Raw genomic sequence first — 16,906 nt, 5'->3', positions numbered from 1 at the left:
AGAGTGTCGCTTAGTACCTTCATGTCTGGGGAGACGCTGCTCACCTTCTGTCTTGTCACAGCGGCTTTTATAGCCACTGAGAAGTCGCTTCCCACGGTAACGATCGGCAGGTGTGCCGTTCTGATTTCCTCCGTCTCCATGGCGACGCTGATTGCGCCAGGGGTGACTCGTCACAGCCCATTGTAAGAATTTAGCTTGTTGTAAACATCAATGTACTATACACTTTATACACTCATGTTTTGTTTCATTAAAACGTGTATTTCATTAAAAAGTAAACTTATCTTGATTTAAGAATTTCTTAATATTTTTACTAGAAAACAAGACAAATTGCTTGACAAGAAATAATTTTTTGCATTAAATCGTGTGGATGCTCTCTTTAGTTTCCAGAAATGCTGTATTTTACAAACTCAATCGTATGTTGCTACGAAACGTAATATGGTTCAGTGGCAATTTATCATGTGCTTAGAATTAAAAATTGTATTAATCTTGGCTTTATGGGGCAGTTTCCCAGACTAGATTAAATGTAAGAGATGATAGAAAACAACTTAAACTGACATACTGAAATATATCTGTGCAATTGTTTTGTCTCAAGATTCACTTGACTAATGTTTTTGTAAAGTATGTTTTTAAAAACAATTAAAATATTCTAATTTAACTAAGACCTTGTCTGGGTTTAAGATTATCACTGTCCAGGAAACCACCCCTAAAAGTTTAAAGTGCAAAAATTAGATTTGAAACAAATATGTATTATATAATAATGTCGATTCTAATTAAAGCTGCTAGCAGCGATGCGCGGGCCCTTGCACATATGTGCACCGCAACCCTGTGCCACCACCATCCGTCGGCATCAGGAACAGTGAACGGTGTGCAACGTGCATTTAGGGAGTTACATTATAGATTTTCCCGTGCCATATTTCCAATTGCCAGCTGGTGGCGCTATGACTATTGGTTAACACTGACATGGATATGTGTTCAGGCCAGGACTCTCGTCAAACACGTGAAGTGTGAGGCTGGTCAGATATTGTGTGCCTGAGCTACTATAGCTTCATGTTTCATGGCGAAACATCAGACTTTGTCAGGACACCACGGACACGTCCCTCAAAGAAAGTCAGGATATTTCAATGTATCATCACAAAGGTCTGAAGATCATATTGGCTATACTGTTCGATTATGATGCTGACCTGTTTGAATCTCTATCAGCGGTTTAAAACCGTTTAGAACATGCCATTTCCTGTTTCCTGCAGGTGGCGCTTTAACTGTATCTGGATATTGCCATGTAGAGGAAAACTGTAAATGATAGTTGGTAAAATAAATACAGGCGAATTATAGTGGAATTTGTTATTGATTTTCACGAGCCATATTGCCTTTGGCCAGCTGGTGGCGCTATAACTATAAGTCTACTGACATTGATAATAGTCCTGGCCTGAAAACATATCCAACACGTGAAGTGTGAGGCTGGATGGATATTGTGTGCCTGAGCTACTATAGCTTCATGTTTCATGGCGAAACATGACATCTTGTCAGGACACCACGGACACGTCCCTCGAAGAAAGTCAGGATATTTCAAAATATCATCACAAAGGTCTGAAGATCATATTGGCAATACTGTTCAAATATGATGCTGACCTGTTTGAATCTCTATGAGGAGTTAATCACAGTTTAAAACATGCCATTTCCTGCTTGCTGCAGGTGGCGCTATAACTGTATGTGGATATTGCCATGTAGAGAACAAAATTAAATTTAAGATTAGATTAGATTAGATTAGATTAGATTAGATTAGATTCAACTTTATTGTTATTACACATATACAAGTACAGTGTAACAGTGCAGTTAGCAAGTGCAGGAAATACAGTTAGAATAAATACAGAATACAATATGAGAGAATACAATACAGTGGGCATGGACTATAAAATTATTTTGCAGTAGGTATTTTCTATGAAAATATGACAGTAGGTATATACTATGAACAATATATACAGATGACTATATACCATGAACATTAATGTACAGGTGGATATGAACAGATAATAATTTAGACTAAAATAGTGCAAGTGACTTATGTATGCATAAATTATTGACATTGGCTATTAAAGTTGCAGTGCAATAGGTGAGTTAATGCAGTTGTTGAAGTTAATGCAGTTATTAGTTACGGTGCAGTATACGAGTTAATGCAGTTAATAGGTTGCAGTCCAGAAGATGAGTTAATGCAGTTAATAAGGTTACAGAGCAGTAGATTAGTTAATGCAGTTAATAGAGTTACAGTGCAATAGATGAGTAGATGCAGTTAATAGAGTTACAGTGCATTAGATTAGTTAATGCAGTTATTGAAGTTACAGTGCAATAGATGAGTAGATGCAGTTAATAGAGTTACAGTGCAATAGATGAGTAGATGCGGTTAATAGAGTTACAGTGCAATAGATGAGTAGATGCGGTTAATAGAGTTACAGTGCAGTAGATTAGTTAATGAAGTTATTGAAGTTACAGTGCAATAGATGAGTAGATGCAGTTAATAGAGTTACAGTGCAATAGATGAGTAGATGCAGTTAATAGAGTTACAGTGCATTAGATTAGTTAATGCAGTTATTGAAGTTACAGTGCAATAGATGAGTTGATGCAGTTAATAGAGTTACAGTGCAATAGATGAGTAGATGCGGTTAATAGAGTTACAGTGCAATAGATGAGTAGATGCAGTTAATAGAGTTACAGTGCAATAGATGAGTAGATGCAGTTAATAGAGTTACAGTGCAATAGATGAGTAGATGCGGTTAATAGAGTTACAGTGCAGTAGATTAGTTAATGAAGTTATTGAAGTTACAGTGCAATAGATGAGTAGATGCAGTTAATAGAGTTACAGTGCAATAGATGAGTAGATGCAGTTAATAGAGTTACCGTGCATTAGATGAGTAAATGCAGTTATTGAGGTTACAGTGCAGTAGATGAGTAGATGCAGTTATTGAAGTTACAGTGCAATAGATGAGTAGATGCAGTTAATAGAGTTACAGTGCAATAGATGAGTAGATGCGGTTAATAGAGTTACAGTGCAATAGATGAGTAGATGCAGTTAATAGAGTTACAGTGCAATAGATGAGTAGATGCAGTTAATAGAGTTACAGTGCAATAGATGAGTAGATGCGGTTAATAGAGTTACAGTGCAGTAGATTAGTTAATGAAGTTATTGAAGTTACAGTGCAATAGATGAGTAGATGCAGTTAATAGAGTTACAGTGCAATAGATGAGTAGATGCAGTTAATAGAGTTACAGTGCAGTAGATTAGTTAATGAAGTTATTGAAGTTACAGTGCAGTAATGAGTAGATGCAGTTAATAGAGTTACAGTGCAGTAGATTAGTTAATGCAGTTATTGAAGTTACAGTGCAATAGATTAGTAGATGCAGTTAATAGAGTTACAGTGCAATAGATGAGTAGATGCGGTTAATAGAGTTACAGTGCAATAGATGAGTAGATGCAGTTAATAGAGTTACAGTGCAATAGATGAGTAGATGCAGTTAATAGAGTTACAGTGCAGTAGATTAGTTAATGAAGTTATTGAAGTTACAGTGCAATAGATGAGTAGATGCAGTTAATAGAGTTACAGTGCAATAGATGAGTAGAGGCAGTTAATAGAGTTACCGTGCATTAGATGAGTTAATGCAGTTATTGAGGTTACAGTGCAATAGATGAGTAGATGCAGTTAATAGAGTTACAGTGCAGTAGATGAGTAGATGCAGTTAATAGAGTTACAGTGCATTAGATTAGTTAATGCACTTATTGAAGTTACAGTGCAATAGATGAGTAGATGCAGTTAATAGAGTTACAGTGCATTAGATTAGTTAATGCAGTTATTGAAGTTACAGTGCAATAGATGAGTAGATGCAGTTAATAGAGTTACAGTGCAATAGATGAGTAGAAGCAGTTAATAGAGTTACAGTGCAATAGATGAGTAGATGCAGTTAATAGAGTTACAGTGCAATAGATGAGTAGATGCAGTTAATAGAGTTACAGTGCAATAGATGAGTAGATGCGGTTAATAGAGTTACAGTGCAGTAGATTAGTTAATGCAGTTATTGAAGTTACAGTGCAATAGATGAGTTAATGAAGTTATTGAAGTTACAGTGCAGTAATGAGTAGATGCAGTTAATAGAGTTACAGTGCAGTAGATTAGTTAATGCAGTTATTGAAGTTACAGTGCAATAGATGAGTAGATGCAGTTAATAGAGTTACAGTGCAATAGATGAGTAGATGCGGTTAATAGAGTTACAGTGCAATAGATGAGTAGATGCAGTTAATAGAGTTACAGTGCAATAGATGAGTAGATGCGGTTAATAGAGTTACAGTGCAGTAGATTAGTTAATGAAGTTATTGAAGTTACAGTGCAATAGATGAGTAGATGCAGTTAATAGAGTTACAGTGCAATAGATGAGTAGATGCAGTTAATAGAGTTACAGTGCAATAGATGAGTAGATGCGGTTAATAGAGTTACAGTGCAGTAGATTAGTTAATGAAGTTATTGAAGTTACAGTGCAGTAATGAGTAGATGCAGTTAATAGAGTTACAGTGCAGTAGATTAGTTAATGCAGTTATTGAAGTTACAGTGCAATAGATGAGTAGATGCAGTTAATAGAGTTACAGTGCAATAGATGAGTAGATGCGGTTAATAGAGTTACAGTGCAATAGATGAGTAGATGCAGTTAATAGAGTTACAGTGCAATAGATGAGTAGATGCAGTTAATAGAGTTACAGTGCAATAGATGAGTAGATGCGGTTAATAGAGTTACAGTGCAGTAGATTAGTTAATGCAGTTATTGAAGTTACAGTGCAATAGATGAGTAGATGCGGTTAATAGAGTTACAGTGCAGTAGATTAGTTAATGCAGTTATTGAAGTTACAGTGCAATAGATGAGTAGATGCAGTTAATAGAGTTACCGTGCAGTAGATGAGTAGATGCAGTTAATAGAGTTACAGTGCAATAGATGAGTAGATGCAGTTAATAGAGTTACAGTGCAATAGATGAGTAGATGCAGTTAATAGAGTTACAGTGCAATAGATGAGTAGATGCGGTTAATAGAGTTACAGTGCAGTAGATTAGTTAATGCAGTTATTGAAGTTACAGTGCAATAGATGAGTAGATGCAGTTAATAGAGTTACCGTGCATTAGATTAGTTAATGCAGTTATTGAAGTTACCGTGCAATAGATGAGTAGATGCAGTTAATAGAGTTACCGTGCAGTAGATTAGTTAATGCAGTTATTGAAGTTACAGTGCAATAGTTGAGTAGATGCAGTTAATAGAGTTACAGTGCAATAGATGAGTAGATGCAGTTAATAGAGTTACAGTGCAATAGTTGAGTAGATGCAGTTAATAGAGTTACCGCGCAGTAGATAGGTTAGTGCAGTTATGGAAGTGTTCCATTAGTGCAAATGAGCATTCAGTTAAATATTCCTGGTGTGCAAGTGAGCAGTATAGAGTGCAAATGATGCTGTGTGTGTGTAAACAGTCCGGTATAGCAGATACATGAAGTACTGGTGTGTACAGTTCAGTCATGCATGCAGCCCTGTAGTTCAATGTAAACGATGTTATAGCAGCATTGGAGTTCAAGGTAAGAGAGGTAGTGGATTTAGTGGGGGGACAGAGTTCAATAATGAAACAGCTCTGGGAAAAAAGCTGTTTCTTAGTCTGCTGGTTCTTGTCCGGAGGTACCGGAAGCGCCTACCAGAAGTAAGGAGAGTAAACAGTCTATGAGCGGGGTGAGAGGAGTCCTTGAGAATGCTGCGAGCTCGATGCAGATGCAGTCTTCTGGATGTCCTCAATGGCAGAGAGTGTAGTCCCTGTGATGCACTGGGCTGTTTTCACCACCCGCTGCGGTGCCTTGCGCTCAGCAACAGAACAGATCCTGTACCAGACTGTGACACAGTTGGTCAGGATGCTCTCTAACGGGCAAGCGATAGAAGTTCACCAGGATAGTTGAAGGCAGTTGGTTCTTCTTCAGTGTCCTCAGAAAGAAGAGACGCTGGTGAGCCTTCTTGACCAGGCATGAGGTGTTGGTGGTCCAGGACAGGTCCTCCGAAATGTGAGTCCCCAGGAACTTAAAACTGGAAACACGTTCAACAGCCATCCCATTAATGTGGATGGGGTCGTGTGTGCCTCCTTTCGCCTTCCTGAAGTCCACGATGATCTCCTTTGTCTTGGAGGTATTAAGGAGCAGGTTGTTGTCTGAGCACCATGTGGCCAGGTGCCGGACCTCCTCCCTGTATGCAGTCTCATCGTTGTTGCTGATGAGACCAATCACCGTTGTATCGTCTGCAAACTTGATGAAGGAGTTAGATCCGTTCACAGGCCTGCAGTCGAGTGTGAAAAGGGAGTAGTGAAAGGGGCTCAGTACGCAGCCCTTTGGTACACCAGTGTTGAGGGTGGTGGTGGAGCAGATGTGGCCTAACCTAAATGATAGGTTATAATATTAATGCAGGCGAGTTATTGTATAGGAATTGTAATTTATTTTGTGGCTTGCTCCTTCGTGTTCGGGCCCTTATTAAAGGGGAATCATTGAGATATTGTTTGAATATTTTTGCCATAATCGTGCATTCCTGATTCTATCATTATTTGTCTGTTCGTGAATTAAGTTCTGAGAATGACTCTGTGTAGCCTACACATCACAGCAGTGTTGACGTTTAGTTGTGTGTGTGATTGTAAATGATCTTTCTCTTGTCTAATGTTTCAGACTGAGGGATTGTGGTCTAACAGAAGAAAGTTGTACAGCTTTAGCTTCAGTTTTAAGCTCAAACTCCAGCGTGAAAGAGCTTGACATGAGCAACAATAATCTACTGGATTCAGGAGTGAAGAAACTACAGAAAGGACTTGAACATACCAACTGCAGACTGAAGAAACTCAGGTAACTACATTAAGAGAAGTAGATGCTTTAGCTTTCTTTATTAATACAGAAATGATTCATTGTTGTTGTTGATTCTGTCAACAGTAGTAAGAAATATTGTTTTTCTCTAATAACCTGAAAGAAACAATGCACTGTTTTAACAATCTAAAGTATCAGTTTAATATTTCAAATGTCTGTTTTCTAGTCTGTCTGAGTGCAGAATAACAGAAGAAGGTTACAGATGTTTGGCTGAAGCTGTGAGATCAAACCCTTCACATCTGATAGAGCTGGATCTCACTGGAAATGATCCTGGACCATCAGGAGTCAAACTCATCTATCAGTTAATACACAACACAAACTGTGCACTGAACACTGTGAGGTGAGTATTGTATATCCAGTTGTTTTTATATGGTTAAAGTGTATTCAAATCTTTGCAAAGCTTTGAATTACAAAAATGCGATGTCATTTGTAACAATAAATAATTATGAGATCAATCATTTTAAAGAGGCGATATGATGTAAACAGATTTTTCATATGTCTGTAGATTCTTGAAGAATCCAAAAGCAGAAGCAGCTTGTGTTTATCTGACTGATGTTCTGGGTGTGAATCCATTACTGCTAAAAGAACTGAATCTGAGTGACAATAAACTGGGAGATCTATATGGAGAGAAACTCTCGGCTCTATTGATGGACTCTCATAGTAAAGTGGAGAAAATCACGTGAGTTTCATATATACAGTATAATACACCTTCATACATGTGTGTGTTATAAAGATCTGATGATGATGTTATTGTGTTTAGATTGAATAACTGTGAGCCGACAGAGAAACAGTGTTCAGCTGTAGCTGCTGTTCTCTCCTGTAAAACCCTCGTGAGAGAGATGAATCTGAACAACAGTCGTCTGATGGATTCAGGACTCAAACGCATCTGTGACAAACTGAAGAATCCTCAGTGTCAACTCCACACACTCAAGTCAGTTCATCTATCACATCATCATACAAATTCATGTGCAACATACATTAACATGACAAACATGACAGCCGCTGAAAATTTTTAATTTAATCATCATTTGAGAAGTATTGTTGGCCAAAACAAATGAATGACAGTCAGCTGATTTTTCCACACCTCTAAATCCTTATTTTGCAGCTATGGCAAGCACATTTAAATAGTACAGTGATGTGATTTTGTTGTTGTCTTTTTCAGTTTAAATAAATGTGATCTTGGAGAAGAAAGTTGTTCAGCTTTGGCTTTAGTTCTCAGTTCAGACAGCAGCAGTTTGCAGGAGCTTGATCTGAGTAACAATAATCTACAAGATTCAGGAGTGAAGCATCTCTCTGATGGACTGAAGAATGACTGTAAACTACACATACTCAGGTGAGATGTCAAACTTCTTCATTGGTTCATTTAAAACATTCATCCCTACATTTCTGTTGTAGATTGTCTGAGTGCAGTATAACAGAAGAAGGATATGTTGCTCTGGCTGAAGCTGTGAGATCAAACCCTTCACATCTGATAGAGCTGGATCTCACTGGAAATGATCCTGGACCATCAGGAGTCAAACTCATCTATCAGTTAATAGACGACACAAACTGTGTACTGAACACTGTGAGGTGAGATGTGTTGAAATAATCTTAAAATAACTTGCACGCTGGCTATTTATTTAGAGATATATCATTTGGATTACAAGTATCTGTTGAAACTTGTAATCCAAGTAATTTGCTTTCCTGTATCTCAGTGGTAAGAGCATTGCGTTAACAACTCAAGGTTGTGTGTTGGATCTCAGGGTATTGCAGATACCTGTGTATAAATGTATAGGGCAGTGGTCTCCAACGTGGTGCCGTGGGCACCTGTTAGCCCGCATGAACTCTGTAAGGTGCCCACTAAACACAGGGCTCACCAATAATGCTCAAGACAGTTGACAAATCTGTGACTATACCGATCAGCCAAGTGCCACATCATCATGAAAGTTTATTATAAGCAAGTGTTATGAACTTTAATATATTCAAGTGCAAAAATATCTTAAAGAAAACTGAATTTGGTTCTGTGAGCGTAAAAATAATGCATCACAGGTTTAAAGTTTGAAAGTATGTTATAAACAAGTAGCCCTCTAGAGGATTTAAGATATTTTGGTAGCCCTCGCTTACAAAAAGGTTGGAGACCCCTGGTATAGGGTAATGCAATGCAAGTCGCTTTGGATAAAAGCTTCTGCCAAATGCACAAATGTAATGTAAATGTAAATGTGTTGATGCATCAAAGTAAATAAAAAAACAAGGAGAATAAAATTAATTTCTTAAACACCAGCTTTTGGACAAAATTTCTGTTCTTACTTACACCAGACTTTTAGTAGATACTTTTATTTAAGCAGCTTAGAAGAATTAGGAAACAATGAAGCAATAATTGAATCATTTTTTTACTGCAGGTTATTGAAGAGTTCATCTGCAGTCGAAGCCTTTGAGTATCTCACTGAAGTTCTTGGTATAAATCCTTTACTCCAGAGAGAAGTGAATCTGAGTAATCGTGTACTAGGAGACTTGAGAGTGAAACAGATCTCTGATCTACTGAAGGATAAACACTGTCAACTCAACACACTCACGTGAGGATTTTGTAAAATACAAACATGTAGGTGAATGTTGAGATTCTCACTCGTGGGCAAAAATCCCAAATTTGTGTTCTGAATTCGAAGATGCAAACAAAATTGTAACAAATATGTGAACCGGCATGATTGTGTGTATATAACAGAATGATATCTATACATAGTATGCATAAAAAAAGATAGAGATGATAGTATACATCACAGATTTACAGTATACAGTATATGACAATCTTCAAATCTGAATTAAAGAATAAGTGTGTATGTGCAATGTTTCTGTCAATGTATATTTGTAAATGCCGATTTACACATTTTTGACTATTTGTCAACTTTAAACTCAGAACACAGATTTGTGATTTGTGCAAATCTCACTATTTAATGTTCAGGTTTGTATTTGACCAGTTTTCACATTGGGGCTGAGAGTGCACAATAACAAATCCTTACTTTACAATTTCTTAATTTAAAATCCACATGCTCTCAAGCTTTGCCAATGATTTACCTTCCTTTAGAAAGCACCTTAAGTATATTATGCAGTGTAGCATGCAAAATGACTAAATGATAAAGACAGAAGCAAAATCCAAACATGCAGGCGATTCTTAAGGATTCTGAAGTTTTTTTTAAAGGTGGCCAGGTACGACAGGGCGGCCAACAGACAGAAATTCTGTTACTTTTACTGTAATTTACACTAATTCTTCTGTAAGTTATAAAATATTATTTGTAGATCATAAACATACACAAAGAATTAAAGGTAAAAATTATATATAGCAATGCTATACAGTGGGGCAAAAAAGTATTTAGTCAGCCACCAATTGTGCAAGTTCTCCCACTTAAAAAGATGAGAGAGGCCTGTGATTTTCATCTTAGGTACACTTCAACTATGAGAGACAGAATGAGACATACTCCAGAAAATCACATACACAATACTTTGTTATATAACCTTTGTTGGCAATAAAGGAGGTCAAACGTTTTCTGTAAGTCTCCACAAGGTTTTTACACACCGTTGCTGGTAGTTTGGCCCATTACTTCATGCAGATCTCCTCTAGAGCAGTGATGTTTTGGGGCTGTCGCTGGGCCACAAGGATTTTCAACTCCCTCCAAAGATATTCTGTGGGGGTTGAGATCTGGAGACTGGCTAGGCCACTCCAGGGGCCTCATTTATAAACGTTGCATACGCCGCTCTCTACGCAATATTAGTATTTATAAAAAGCAAACTTGTCGGGACAATGTGCGGTCCTTCACGCAAGCTCTGACCCAGGCGTACGCACAAAAACGGGTGAAATGAGAAATGGCGACACGTGAAAGTGTGTGAAACAGATGGAAACTGTAGACCGTTGTGTAAAAGAAAAGGCAACACTGCCTCACATGAATAACACGAAGACTTCACAAAGCAAGTCTTACAATTAACAGCCTAAACAAACACCCGTTTGATCGATCTGCAGTGTAAAACAAACAAAATCAAACGAAAATTAGAACAGAAATGCAAATTAACACATATTTTCAAAAAGAAAAGTGAAATATGTTCGCCAATAATCTTGGCATGTTATGCAATTCATCCTCATAAATAATATGGTAAACCGAACGAAATAATATACAAAACTGATATTCTCGTCAATGTGTCCATCTGGCGGAGCAGATAGAAAAATAGATAGACAGGCCACAGATAGATCTATTAATTTTCCACTGGGGAAAGTTGCTTTCATAGTAAAAATTTCTTCATCAGCTACGGAATCATGGTATTCATGCATATGCCTTTAGTTTGTTTTATTTTTGATAAAATAACGTATGACGTATGTCTCAACCATTCAGAAAGCTGCAAGAAATTACATTTGCACTGAACTATTTCCCATTTCCTCCACCCGTGGCAGACACACTCTGGCGAGGGAGCGCTAGACGCTTTTTTGCCTCGACCTTGATGTCCGACCAATTCTTTTTTATTTCGGCCACGGTCCGAGGCTACGGACCGTGAGGCTACAGCATTTACGGCGTCTGCAACCTTTTGTCACTCAAGTGCCTTTTTGGCATTAGTAATGCCCACACTGTGGCCTCCAAACAACATTTTTCTCCTCTTTTCCACTTCGCCAACGATAACTTCTACTTCACATAGAGTGGCATAATTTTTTGGCATAATTTCGCAATCGATGAATATTAACTTGTGGGCGTTTCACAGACTATTTATGGGCAACTATTTGCGTGACATGAATCCGCAAAAGCTGCGCTACACTTAGAATTAATTGTGATTTATTAAGGGAAAACTGCGTAGGATGTGTACGCCACTTCTGACGCAAATCCTAAGCAAAGTTTTATAAATGAAGCCCCAGGACCTTGAAATGCTTCTTACGAAGCCACTCCTTCGTTGCCCGTGCGGTGTGTTTGGGATCATTGTCATGCTGAAAGACCCAGCCACATTTCATCTTCAATGCTCTTGCTGATGGAAGGAGGTTTTTACTCAAAATCTCATGATACATGGCCCCATTCATTCTTTCCTTTACACGGATCAGTCGTCCTGGTCCCTTTGCAGAAAAACAGCCCCAAAGCATGATGTTTCCAGCCCATGCATCCAAAGAACACCATACCTACTGTGATGCAACTCAGCATTCTTTCTCTTCCAAACACGACAACTTTTGGTTTCATCTGACCATATGACATTCTCCCAATCATCTTCTGGATCATCCAAATGCTCTCTAGCAAACTTCAGACGGGCCCGGACATGTAGTGGCTTAAGCAGGGGGACACTCCTGGCACTGCAGGATTTGAGACCCTGGCGGCGTAGTGTGTTACTGATGTAGCCTTTGTTAATTTGGTCCCAGCTCTCTGCAGGTCATTCACTAGGCCCCCCCGTGTGGTTCTGGGATTTTTGCTCACCATTCTTGTGATCATTTTGTCCCCACGGGGTGAGATCTTGCGTGGAGCACCAGATCGAGGGAGATTATCAGTGGTCTTCTATGTCTTCCATTTTCTAATAATTGCTCCCACAGTTGATTTCTTCACACCAAGCTGCTTACCTATTGCAGATTCAGTCTTCCCAGCCTAGTGCAGGTCTACAATTTTGTTTCTGGTGTCCTTTGACATGGAGGTGGAGGAGGAGGCATGTCCATCGCTAAACCGGATTCTGTGGAGGAAGCAGAGACAGGGTTAAAATAGGGCTTCAGAAGGGAAACATGGAAGGAAGGGGAGATCCGGTAGTGAGGGGGAAGGTGGAGCGGTAGGTGACTGGGTTGAACTGACGGGTGATAGTGAACGGTCCAATATATCTGGGACTCAGCTTGTGGCAGGGCTGTCGCAGATGCAAATCCCGGGTGGATAGCCATACCCGTTGTCCTGGAGTGTACAGAGGTGTCGGGGAGCGACGGGCATCAGCATGCAGTTTTTGTCTGTGGACAGCCTGCTGGAGGTGTTGACCCTCTTGCTCTCCCGGAACCAGTGGTCGACAGCATCCAGGAGGAATCTCCTGACCAGGGGAACAAGGTACCCCTGATAGCCGAGTACGCACTGAAATGCGAATGCAAGCCGAAGGGCATGACTCGATATTCATAGTGTCCACTGGGTGTGATGCAGGCGGTCTTCCACTCGTCTCCAGCACAAATCCGGATCAGGTTGTATGCACTCCTGAGGTCTAGTTTGGAAAATACAGTGGCGTGACAGAGTGGTTTTAGGAAAGCCGGGATCAGAGGAAGCGCTTGGTGTGGAGGTTCAGGGTCCGGTCATCGATGCATGGCCTTAGACTCCCATCCTTCTTCCCAACACAGAAAAAAACTGGAAGCGGCAGAGGAAGTAGATGGTCAGATAAATACCTGGTTTAATGCGTCCTCAACACATTCCTTAATGACCATCTGTTCCGGGATCCTCAGTGAGTAGATTCTCCCTTAAGGCAGTATCGCCCCAGGCAGCAGCTCAATGGCGCAGTCCCATGGCTGGTGAGGAGCAAGTTTCTTAGATCGTCATTTAGAGAAAAAGACGTCCTAGATCAACCCATATTCTCCGGGGATCTGGGTTGGGATTACCTCCTCTGGGTTTACAACGAAGTTGACCCGAACAAGGAGATTTGCAGAATTTGAGCAGGGCGGAATAATCCATGGGCAGACAGGATCCTTTGCAATTTTCTCCCAACTGGAGAATTGGACCAGTTTGCCATGGGTTGATGGAGAAGAAGCAGAGAGATGGAAACGACCCAATTGCATGGGCTCAGGTTGTGGAGAGCAGCTCACAGCAGGTGTAGGCGATACAGGGGTCGTTGTTGGGTACAGGCATACAGGCGCTGAGCTATCCGAGATGAGCGTTGAATAACCGCTTCTAAACCAACTGTCATCAAACATGGCCATCTTTGAACGAATCACAGGGATCAAGCCCTTTCGATATACTGAAATCAGGGCTGCTTCGTTCCATCCACTGCCGGCGAAATTGGATGGCATAATCAGCAACTGAAGAGCGACCAGCCATAGACTCAGCTACCGGTCATGCATGGAGAGATGGTCCGCGGTCTGGCCGAAGATTTCCCGTAGTTGTTGCAGGAACAGAGTGAGTGTGGAAATCAATGGTCCTCCAGCCTGCCAGATACCTTTGGCCCAGTTCAGAGCATTTCCACTTAGTAGAGAGATAATGAAAATGATCTTCACTTTGTCGATAGGAAACAGTCTTGGGTGCATCTGGAAATATATCTCACACTGCAGGCAGAACCCACTGCACTCCTCCACTGATCCTGAGAATCGTTGAGGTATTGCCATGGAACTCATGCTGGACTGAGGTGGGGGGAGTTGAGTGCACAGGAGTTGGAGAAGTTCAGTGAATGGGGTCCGGGACATCTGGGGAGTGAGGTGAGGTGCTGGTACTCTGAGGCGTGGTCATTTTTGGTCCGGGCAGAAGAGCACACTCAGAGTACCAGTGGAAAAAGGGGTTTATTGAACAGTCAAAACAGGCAAAAGATGAAAATAAATGGCAAAAACTCCACAAAACATAAATCCATAAAAGAGTAATCCAAACGGGAATTGGGAATATCGAGAGTGGAACTTTAACCATATAACAGAAAACAGTTTACGACTAACAACACTCGACGAAGTACTGAAGCAAAAGGTGGGGTATACATACTGTAGAGTCGGGTAATGAGATGCGGGTGTGTGTGATCAATAATCAAGGGAGTGCGAGCGGGATAGTACGGCGAGTGAGTGACGTTGCGGGGGTGTGGTTAGTGAGGGAGAATCCGGTGTCGTTACAATCTTGATATAAGAAATTTAATTGCAACTTGTAAAAAACGTAATTCTTGATAAATCAGCTTGCCATAAAGGTTTGTGGGTTTCGGGGGGGTTGGGTTGCACGTGCGCAGGCTCAAACGTCACAGTTCACTTCTGGTTTAGACACACACCACAGCAATGGTGTTGACTGATACATTTGCACACGGTTTGCCCAAAAGCATTACTATGAGCATTAAAGACCATTTTACACCACAGGGAGTCTTAAAAGGGGTGTTTTTCTGTCTTTTATAAGTTGCCCATGGATGTATTAGACATGTAAAATTGCAAAAATGTAAGTGTCGGAACAAAAGATTAATTATTTTTAAAAGCGAATCCTCACCCAGACATGTCTAAAATGCCTCGTGTAACCATACCCCCACAAATCTACAAACCTGATTCCAAAAAAGTTGGGACACTGTAAATAAAACAGAATGCATTGATGTGGAAGTTTCAAATTTCAATATTTTTTTCAGAATACAACATAGACGTCATATCAAATGTTTAAACTGAGAAAATTTATAATTTTAAGGAAAAATTAAATAAGAATAACAAGAAAATAAAATAAATTTCATGGCATCAACACATCTCAAAAATGTTTTCCAAAAAGAACTTCAAATTTTGATTCGCCTGACCACAGAACAGTTTTCCACTTTGCCATCCCTTTTAAATGAGCCTTGGCCCAGATAAAACACCTGCGCTTCTGGATCATGTTTAGATATGGCTTCTTTTTTGATCTATAGAGTTTTAGCCAGCAACGGCAAATGGCATGGTGGATTGTGTTCACCGACAATGTTTTCTACTCGTGCTCTACTTGGTGGTTTAAAAATATGTTTTTGCCATGGTAACACTAGCAGAGAAAGAGGAGAGTAGTGATTGGTAGCCCCCTCGGTCAGCAAGACTCTTGGTCTTGTGCAATTTTCTTTCAGCAGCCCTGAGTGTACTCCGTTGTTCACGGAGGATGTCAGACATCCAGGGGATGGAGGGAGTGGCAGGAGCTGGTCTGGAGGACAAAGGACAGAGATTATCTTGACAGGAAGAAGTGTAGAGCATAAGGTGTCGGTGGCAGTGTCAGCATCTAGAGATGCAAAGTTGGAGGGAAGAGAGGATGTCACTTTAGCTGAGAGGGTGCTAGGGGAGAGAGAGCGAAAGTTCCGTCTAAAATAAACAGGTGGTGTTTGGGTAATCCATGTAGGGAGGAGCATGTTGAAAGAGCCGAAGAAGTGGTCAGAAATGGGAAGAGGTGTGACTTTAATATTCGTTTTTAACCTTAAATCATGTATACACATTGCATGAAACAAACGGTAATATTCGTTTTAGCTATGTCATATGACCCCTTATCCTTGTCTTGAATAAGGTTTGTTGTTCTGCTCATGTAGATTTTATAATAATAATAATAATAATAATAATAATAAAGTTCTTACTGATGTCCTTCTGAAAATGAACGTTCAAAAGGGATTTGAAAGTGCAGAGTTTAATATGAGGCGTTGTAGTTGCTTTAATATGATAAATATCAGAGGAAGCAATGTGTTATTTGATTTTGAAGCGGAGGATTGTCTCGCTTATGGTCACTTGCCAAGTTTAAGACAAAGACTTAAGTAATGGCTGTGATGAGGTGATGATGATCTTCAGGTGCGGGTGATTAATACTCAGGGGAAGCTGTGCGTGGTGCTTGGGAGTGGATGGAGTCTGCTTTTGACATTACCCCCCCCCCCCCCCTCTACTTCGGGGTGCTGGTCGATCCGGTTGTGTAGCATGGAAGGCCTCAAGCAGATTGGGGTCAAGTATGTCATTTCTGGGTACCCATGAACGTTCTTCGGGACCGTACCCCTCCCAATCCACGAGGTACTCGAGCATGCCACCACGTCGCCGGGAGTCCAAGATGTCCTGGACCAGGTAGGCTGCGCCGTCCTCAATGATGAGTGGAAGGGGGGGTTCCGGGGTGGTGTCAGGCTCTGGGGAAACAGAAACAGAAGGATGGTGAGGTTTTAGTAGGGATACGTGGAAAGTTGGATGAATCCTGTAGTGTGGTTGAAGTTGGAGTTTATAGGTGACCGGATTGATCTGCTGGATGATGGGCCAATGAATCTAGGACTCAGCTTCTTGCATGGTTGCCGTAGGCGAATGTCACGAGTGGACAGCCAGACCTTCTGCCCGACTTGGAACGAAGGGGCTTCTGAACAGCGGAGGTCGGCTGTCATCCTACGCCGGCGCAAAGCGTGTTGCAACTGCTG

General features: G+C 40.4%; 1 protein-coding gene across 1 annotated transcript in view; it reads left to right on the top strand.

The window, feature by feature from the left end:
- LOC306895607 (uncharacterized protein) overlaps positions 1-16,906 on the top strand; it is a 130,969-nt gene that overhangs the window by 52,938 nt on the left and 61,125 nt on the right. The window contains exons 16-22 of the mRNA XM_079458977.1: positions 6,713-6,883; positions 7,068-7,241; positions 7,407-7,580; positions 7,662-7,832; positions 8,064-8,234; positions 8,297-8,470; positions 9,280-9,453. Of these exons, the coding sequence (XP_079315103.1) occupies positions 6,713-6,883; positions 7,068-7,241; positions 7,407-7,580; positions 7,662-7,832; positions 8,064-8,234; positions 8,297-8,470; positions 9,280-9,453 (1,209 nt within the window). The remainder of the gene's footprint in view (positions 1-6,712; positions 6,884-7,067; positions 7,242-7,406; positions 7,581-7,661; positions 7,833-8,063; positions 8,235-8,296; positions 8,471-9,279; positions 9,454-16,906) is intronic.

Source organism: Barbatula barbatula (assembly GCF_947034865.1).
Source record: "Barbatula barbatula genome assembly, chromosome: 6".
NCBI lineage: Eukaryota > Metazoa > Chordata > Actinopteri > Cypriniformes > Nemacheilidae > Barbatula > Barbatula barbatula.
The sequence above is the reverse complement of the archived record's forward strand: the minus strand, read 5'-3'. Positions and strand labels throughout refer to the sequence as shown.